An 8,868-nucleotide genomic window follows, 5' to 3' on the forward strand; every position below is an offset into this window, starting at 1 on the left:
TGGGGGTCACACGGGCGGGGGAGGGGCTGAGGCTCCCCAGACCCCTCCCCCACCCCCCCATGAGGAATTTGGGGCCCTCCCGGAGATCGTGGGGACCCCCAGAGTCATTAATGAGCACAAAGAGCGCTCGGGCTGCTAATTACCCAGCTAATTAATGAATCACTGATGTACTAATTTATTTATTTTTAGCTAATGAGCCATTAATTATAATTAATTCTATATAATTAATTAATCACTAGTTTATTAATTCATTCTAGTTAATTAGTCACCAAATAATTAATTTAATTTTAGCTAAATAATCACTAATTATAATTAGTTTTAGTTAATTAATCACTACATATAATTCTTTTTACCTAACTGATTAATCACTAGCTATATTCATTTTAGCTAAATAATTAATCACCATTAATTAATTTTAGCTAATTAATGGCTAGTTATCATTCATTTCAGCTAAGTAATTAATCACCAATTTAATAATTTAGTTTTAGCTAATTGTTAATTATAATTAACTTGAGCTAAGTAGTTAATCACAAATTTAATATTTACAGCCAATTAGTTGCTAATAGTAATTAATTTTAGCTAATTAAACACCAATTTATGTAACTTCAGCTAATTAATGAAGTTAATTATAGTTACTTTTAGATAATTAATCAGTAATTATAACCAATTTCAGATAATTAAACACCAATTTATTGATTTCATTTTAGCTAATTAATTAATCACTAATTATCACTTACTTTAACTAACTAATCCCCAAATATAACGCACTTTAGCTAATCAATGAATCCCCAACTGTAACTCATTTCTGCTAACTAATCAATCCCTAATTAGGGCTGCTAACGAACCCCGCGCGGCGCTGGGGGGAGGGGCTCAGATCTCGGCGTTTTGGGCAATTCCTCCCTCCTGGAGACTTTGGCACCGTCTCGTTTTGGGTCGAAAAGAGGAGAAAAAGGGAAAGAGAGAAGAGAAGGAGACAAAAGGGGCTACTCACAGATCCGGGGGGCAAAAAAGTCCTTTGGGCCCCTCCTGGGGGGCTGCTCTTACCCGCGGCTGCTCCCAGCGCGCCCCGGCCCTGCGGCACAGGCGACAGTCACCACGCGGCCCGAAACGGCCACAAACGGCCCCGAAACGGCCAAAACGGCCAGAAACGGCCCAAAATGGCCAAAAACGGCTCCGAAACGGCCCCGAAACGGCCACAAACGGCCCCGAAACGGCCACAAACGGCCCAAAACGGCCAAAAACGGCTCCGAAATGGCCAAAACGGCCCAAAACGGCTCCGAAACGGCCCAAAATGGCCAAAAACGGCTCCGAAACGGCCAGAACGGCCAGAAACGGCCCCGAAATGGCCAAAAACGGCCAGAAACGGTCCCAAAACGGGGCCCGGCCGCGGCCACGGCACCCCCAGAACCCCCGGGGATGGGGGCGTTCCGGAATGTTCCTTGGGGTGCTCCTGGAGTGCTCTGGAATGTTCCTTGGAATGTTCTTGGAGGTGTTTCTGGAATGTTCCTGGAGGTGTTTCTGGAATGTTCCTGGAATATTCTTGAAATGTTCTTGGGGTGTTGCTGGAATGTTCCTTGGGGTGTTCTTGGAGGTGTTTCTGGAATGTTCCTTGGGGTGTTCCTGAAATGTTCTTGGGGTGTTGCTGGAATGTTCCTTGGAATGTTCTTGGAAGTGTTTCTGGAATGTTCCTTGGGGTGCTGCTGGAATGTTCTGGAATGTTCTTGGGGTACTGCTGAAGGTATTTCTGGAATGTTCCTTGGGGTGTTGCGGGAATACTCTTGGAATGTTCCTGGGGATGTTTCTGGAATGTTCGTGGAATGTTCCTTGGGATGTTGCTGGAACATTCCTGGGCGTGTTTCTGGAATGTTCCTGGGAGTTTTCTTGGAATGTTCCTTGGGGTGTTGCCGGAATGTTTCTGGAATGTTCCTGGAACAGAGAATTCCTTGTTCCTGAGGTGTTGCTGGAATGTTCCTTGGAATGCTGCTGGAATGTTCCTGAGGTGTTGCTGGAGGTGTTTCTGGAATGTTCCTGGGGGTGTTCTTGGAAGTGTTCCTGGAATGTTTCTGGAACATTCCTTGAGGTAATCTCGGAACATTCCCAGAGTGTTCCTGGAATGTTCTTTAGGGTGTTGCCAGAATGTTTCTGGAATGTTCCGGAGGTGTTGCTGGAATGTTCCTTGGAATGTTCCTGGAATGTTTTTGGGGTGTTGCTGGAATGTTCCTGGGGGTGTTCCTTGGGGCGTTCCTGGAATGTTTCTGGGGTGTTCTTGGAAGTGTTTCTGGAATGTTCTTTGGGTGTTGCTGGAATGTTCCTGGAGATGCTGGTGGAACGTTCCTCGGAATGTTCTTGAGGTGTTCCTGGAATGTTTCTGGAACGTTCCTGGGGGTGTTCTTGAATGTTCCTGAAATGCTCTTGGGGTGTTGCTGGAACATTCCCAGGGGTGTTCCTTGGAATGTTCCTTGGGGTGTTTCTGGAATGTTCCTGGGGGTTTGGGCCCCCCCAGCCCAGATTTGGTGGGTTTGGGGTTTTTGGGAGGTGACGGCACCTCGGGGATGCTCAGGACAGGTCCTGAAACCCCCAAAAAGGGCCTTGGGTGGTCCCAAAACCACTGGATCGTGGCGTGGAATGAACAAGAGCTCCTAAAAACACTCAAATTTTGTCATGGAAGAGAAAAGAGTTCCTAAAATCCCTGAAATTTTGTCATGGAAGAGAAAAGAGGTCCCCAAAACCCTGGGATTTTGTCCGAGTGAGACGATTCCTAAAACCATCAAAAAATGGTCTGGGGTGGAAGAGAATTCCAAAAACCACCAGAAATGGTCTTGGAAGATCAAGTGTGGTGAGGAAGTTCCTAAAAAACCCCCAGGAGATGATCTGGAAAGGGAGAGAATTCCTAGAAATGACCAAAAATGGTCTTGAAAAGGAGAAAATTCCTAAAAACCCCCAAAATCAGGTCTTGGAAAGGAGAGAATTCCTAAAATTCACCCAAATTGTGCCTTGGAAGCGCCAAAATTTCCATTAATGTTCTTGGGTTGTGTCCATGTTGCTGAAATCCTAAAAAACATCAAGTTTTGTGCCTTGGAAGTGAAAGAATTCCCATGAAATGCTCTTGGGTTGTGTTGATGTTGAGAAAATTCCTAAATTTTGCCCAAATTCTGTCTTGGAAGTGTGAGAATTCCTAAGAAATGCTCTTGGATTGTGCTGATGAATTCCTAACATTCGCCCAAATTGTGCCTTGGAAATGAGAGAATTCCTAAAAAATATTCTTGCATTGTCCTGATGGTGCTGAAATTCCTAAAATTCCCCCAAATTGTGCCTTGGAAGTGCCAAAACTCCCATTAAATGCTCCCGAGTTGTGTTGAGAGAATTCCTAAAATTCATCCAAACTGTGCCTTGGAGATGAGAAAATTCCCATTAAATGTTCTTGGAATGTGTTGATGTTGAGAGAATTCCCAAAATTTGCCCAAATTGTGCCTTGGAAATCAGAGAATTCCTAAGAATTGTTCTTGGGTTGTGTTGATGAATTCCTAAATTTGCCCAAATTGTGCTTTGGACATGCCAAAATTCCCACGAAATCCTCTTGGGTTGTGTTGATGTTGCTGAAATCCTAAAAACCATCAAGTTTTGTGCCTTGGGAATGAGAGAATTCCTAAAAAAAAAATTCTTGGGTTGTGTTGATGTTGAGAGAATTCCTAAAACTCCCCCAAACTGTGCCTTGGAAATGAGAGAATTCCTTAAAAAAACACTCTTGGCTTGTGTTGATGTTGAAAGAGTTCCCATGAACCACCAGGTTTTGTGTCCTTGGAAATGAGAGAATTCCCATGAAATATTCCTGGGTTGTGTTGATGTTGAGAGAATTCCCAAAACCCACTTGGTTTGTGACATGGAAATGAGAGAATTCCTAAAAAATGCTCCTGGGCTGTGTCCATGTTGCTGAAATCCTAAAAACCATCAAGGTTTTGTGCCTTGGAAGTGCCAAAATTCCTAAAAAATGTTCTTGGGATGTGTCCGTGTTGCTGGAATCCTAAATTTTGCCCAAATTGTGCCTTGGAAATGAGAGAATTCCTAAGAAATGCTCTTGGGATGTGTCCGTGTTGCTGAAATCCTAAAAACCACCAGGTTTTGTGCCTTGGGAGTGAAAGAATTCCCATGAAATGCTCCTGGGTTGTGTTGATGATGCTGAAATTCCTAAAATTCACCCAGATTGTGCCTTGGAAATGAGAGAATTCCCATGAAATGCTCTTGGGATGTGCTGATGTTGCTGAAATCCTAAAAAACACCAGGATTTGTGCCTTGGAAGTGCCAAAATTCCCGTTAAATGTTCTCGAGTTGTGTTGATGTTGACGTGTGCCCACCTTGGCGTACTCGATCTTGAGGGTGCAGCAGCCCGAGTAGATGTCGGCGCCGTTGAGCGAGGCCTTGGCGCGCTGCGCGCTCTGCACCGAGTCGAACGTGCCCCGGGGTCAAGGAGAACAAACCCTGGGCTTTGGGGCAACTCCCGGGGGATTTGGGAACTCCTGATGGGATTTGGGGCAATTCCCGAGGGATTTGGGAACTCCTGATGGGATTTGGGACTGGGGAATTCCTGAGGGATTTGGGATCGGGAGAATTCCTGAGGAGATTTGGGATTGGGGGAATTCCTAATGGGATTTGGACTGGGGAAATCCCCGAGGGGAGTTGAGATTGGGGAATTCCTGATAGGATTTAGGGAATTCCCGATGGGATTTGAGGGAATTCCCAACTGGATTTTGGGAATTCCTGAGGGAATCTGAGGAATTTTGGGACCTCAGGGGGGTGGGGACACGGGGACAGCTTCGCTCTGAGCCATTCAGGGGAGCTCAGATCCCTGGGATCCCCACTGCTGAGGGAACTGGGGGCACTGGGATTTCGGGGACCCCCCAAAATCCCAAATTCCAGTTGGGATATTCCACCATGGCCTGCACGCCGTTCTTGCGGAAGATGACGATGCGCTGCACCGGCCCGCAGGGGTTGCAGATGGTGTAGAGCACGTCCTGGGGGGAAAGGGGGGTCAGGGGGCAACTCCCGGGGGATTTGGGAACTCCTGATGGGATTTGGGGCAATTCCCGAGGGATTTGGGAACTCCTGATGGGATTTGGGACTGGGGAATTCCCGAGGGGATTTGGGATTCGGGGATTTCCCAAGGAATTTGGGAATTTCTGATGGGGATTTGGAAATTCCTGAAGGGATTTGGGACTGGGGGAATTCCTAATGGGATTTGGACTGGGGAAATCCCCGAGGGGAGTTGAGATTGGGGAATTCCTGATAGGATTTAGGGAATTCCCGATGGGATTTGAGGGAATTCCCAACTGGATTTTGGGAATTCCTGAGGGAATCTGAGGAATTTTGGGACCTCAGGGGGGTGGGGACATGGGGACAGCTTTGCTCTGAGCCATTCAGGGGAGCTCAGATCCCTGGGATCCCCATTGCTGAGGGAACTGGGGGCACTGGGATTTCGGGGACCCCCCAAAATCCCAAATTGCAGTTGGGATATTCCACCATGGCCTGCACGCCGTTCTTGCGGAAGATGACGATGCGCTGCACCGGCCCGCAGGGGTTGCAGATGGTGTAGAGCACGTCCTGGGGGGAAAGGGGGGTCAGGGGCACCCCAAAACCCACCTGGGACCCCAAAAATACAGCCCAGGACCCCCAAAATGAAGCTAAGACACCCCAAAACCCACCGTGGTGATGGAGTAGATCAGGTTGAGGATGGCGAAGAGCAGCACATTGTTGGTGACCCCAAACCCCAATAAATCCCAATAAAAACCCAATAAACCCCAACAAAACCCCAACAGACCCCCCAAAGCCCCCTCACCGTGGTGATGGAGTAGATGGGGTTGAGGATGGTGAAGAGCAGCACGTTGTTGACGCCGCGCGCGTCGTCGCTGTCCCCGGGCCGCGAGATCTTCTGGCTGGTGGAGTAGTTGACGAAGGCGGGGTGGCCGGCGAAGTAGATCTGGTTGTCAGCCGCGTAGTTGACGGCGTTGCAGGCGCCCAGGATGTCCTCGAACTCCACCAGGGCCTGACGCTTCTTTGGCATCACCACCACGTAGCTGGGACAGGGGGACACAGTCACCAGGGTGGCATCACCTCGAGGTGTCATCACCTCGTGGTGTCATCGACCCAAAGTATCATCACTCCATGGTGCCATCACCCTGTGGTGTCATTAGCCCCTGGTGTCATCACCCTGTGGTGTCACGACACTGTGGTGACATGACCTCATGGTGGCATCAACCCATGGTGTCACCATTCCATGGTGTTACCACTCCATGGTGTTACCACCTTACAGCCAGGACAGGGAGACGTGGTCCCTGTGGTGGCATCACCTCGTGGTGTCACCACCCCATGGTGTCACCACCATGCAGCTGGGACAGAGACACAGAATCACTGTAGTGGCATCACCTTGTGGTGTCATCACCGCGGTGCCCCCATGTCCCCAGCACACTGTCCCCACCCTGGGGTCCTCAGTGTCCCCAGCACAGAGTCCCCTCCACGTTCCCTAGTGTTCCCAGCACACTATCCCCAGCACAGTGTCCCCACCCTGGTGTCCCCAGCACATTGTCCTCACCCCTGTGTCCCCACCCCACCGTCCCCATCATGTCCCCAGCACACTGTCCCCATCATGCCACTCCAGTGTCCCCAGTGTCCCCACCCAAGTGTCCCCACCACACTGTCCCCTGTCCCCAGCCCACTGTCCCCAACTGTGCCACCCCCATGTCCCCAGCCCACTGTCCCCACAGTGTCCCCATGTCCCCACCCCAGTGTCCCCACCATATGCTCAGCACACTGTCCCAACTGTCCCCCCTGTGTCCTGTGTGCCCAGGTGTCCCTAGCACACTGTCCCCATGTCCCCAGTACACTGACACTGTCCCCACCGTGTCCCCAGTGTCCCCACCTGATGGGCCCGAACTCCTGCAGCGCCTCCACCAGGTCAGCCTCCACGATGCCGTCGATGAGGCCGCGGATGTGAACCACGGGCGACGCCGGCGTCTTGTGGGGGTCCTCGTAGTTCTCCTGGGGACACCGAGGCTTGGGGACATCCCTGTGGGGCTGGGGACATCCCTGTGGGGCTGGGGACATCCCTGTGGGGCTGGGGGACATCCCTGCTAGGCTGGGGACATCCCTGTGGGGCTGGGGACACCCTGTGGGGCTGGGGGACATCCCCGCTGGGTTTGGGGACATTCTTCTGGGGCTGGGGGACGTCCCTGCTGGGTTTGGGGACACTGAGGGCTTGGGGACAACCCTGTGGGGCTGGGGACACAGAGAGCTTAGGGACACTGTAGGTTTGGGGACACTGAGGACTTGGGGACACCCTGTGGGGCTGGGGGACATCCCTGCCAGGCTGGGGACACTGAGGACTTGGGGACACCAAAGGCTTGGGGATACTCCCGCTGGGTTTGGGGACACTCCACAACCATGGGGACACCCCCAAACCCCACAGCTTTGGGGCCAGGCCGAGTAGAAATGGGACCCTACACCCCTTAAACTTAAACTTCCTCAAAGGAGCATTATACAACCACAATATTTGCCCCCACTCATTATTTACCCCCAATATTTATGCCTCAAAAAAGTTTTTTATTCCCTCTCAGCATTTACCCCCAATATTTGCTCCTACTGTTTATCTCCTCATAGATTATCTTCCCCCCATTTACCCCCAATACTTCCCCCCCTCAATGTTTACCCCTTCAGAAATCCTTCATCTTTTCTCAGTATTTATCCTCCAATATTTACCCCTTCATAGCAAATTTTTTACCTCCTCTCAATATTTACTCCCTCAAGGGGAACCTTTTATCACCCCCCCTCAGTATTTGCCCCTTCAGAGAAAATATTTACCCCCCTCGCTATCTACCCCCCAATATTTACCCCTCAAACGGGATCTTTTGCCCCGCTCAGCCCTTCCCGCCATGTTTGTCCCCTCAGAATCCCCCTCCCCACAACTTCCCCCCTCACGTAAATCTCTTTCCCACCCTCAGCTCCTCTTTCCCCCTTTAACCTTTCATGAGGGTCTCCTACCCCCCCTCAGCCCCTCCCGCCATTTTTTCCCCGTGTCCCCACCACACTGTCCCCTGTCCCCAGCCCACTGTCCCCAACTGTGCCACCCCCATGTCCCCAGCCCACTGTCCCCACAGTGTCCCCATGTCCCCACCCCAGTGTCCCCACCATATGCTCAGCACACTGTCCCAACTGTCCCCCCTGTGTCCTGTGTGCCCAGGTGTCCCTAGCACACTGTCCCCATGTCCCCAGTACACTGACACTGTCCCCACCGTGTCCCCAGTGTCCCCACCTGATGGGCCCGAACTCCTGCAGCGCCTCCACCAGGTCAGCCTCCACGATGCCGTCGATGAGGCCGCGGATGTGAACCACGGGCGACGCCGGCGTCTTGTGGGGGTCCTCGTAGTTCTCCTGGGGACACCGAGGCTTGGGGACATCCCTGTGGGGCTGGGGACACCCCTGTGGGGCTGGGGGACATCCCCGCTGGGCTGGGGACACCCCTGAGGGGCTGGGGACATCCCTGTGGGGCTGGGGACACCCTGTGGGGCTGGGGGACATCCCCGCTGGGTTTGGGGACATTCTTCTGGGGCTGGGGGACGTCCCACATCCCTGTGGGACTTGGGGACACCCCTGAGGGGCTGGGGACACCCCTGTGGGGCTGGGGGACATCCCTGTGGGGCTGGGGACACTGAGGACTTGGGGACACCAATGGCTTGGGGATACTCCGGCTGGGTTTGGGGACACTGAGGGCTTGGAGACACCCCTGCTGGGCTTGGGGACACTCCACAACCACGGGGACACCCCCAAACCCCACAGCTTTGGGGCCAGGCCGAGTAGAAATGGGACCCTACACCCCTTAAA

General features: G+C 51.6%; 1 protein-coding gene across 1 annotated transcript in view; it reads right to left on the minus strand.

Annotated features, from left to right (window-relative positions):
* LOC121365474 (heterogeneous nuclear ribonucleoprotein L-like) overlaps positions 1-7,025 on the minus strand; it is a 9,821-nt gene extending 2,796 nt beyond the window's left edge. The window contains exons 1-4 of the mRNA XM_041489680.1: positions 6,911-7,025; positions 5,831-6,068; positions 5,510-5,595; positions 4,353-4,449 (exon numbers count right to left, since the gene is read on the minus strand). Of these exons, the coding sequence (XP_041345614.1) occupies positions 4,353-4,449; positions 5,510-5,595; positions 5,831-6,055 (408 nt within the window). The 5' untranslated portion in view covers positions 6,056-6,068; positions 6,911-7,025. The remainder of the gene's footprint in view (positions 1-4,352; positions 4,450-5,509; positions 5,596-5,830; positions 6,069-6,910) is intronic.
* Between the last annotated feature and the right edge of the window lie 1,843 nt (positions 7,026-8,868).

The sequence above is a fragment of the Pyrgilauda ruficollis genome, unplaced genomic scaffold (assembly GCF_017590135.1).
Source record: "Pyrgilauda ruficollis isolate IOZ18807 unplaced genomic scaffold, ASM1759013v1 scaffold958, whole genome shotgun sequence".
Taxonomy (NCBI): Eukaryota; Metazoa; Chordata; class Aves; order Passeriformes; family Passeridae; genus Pyrgilauda; species Pyrgilauda ruficollis.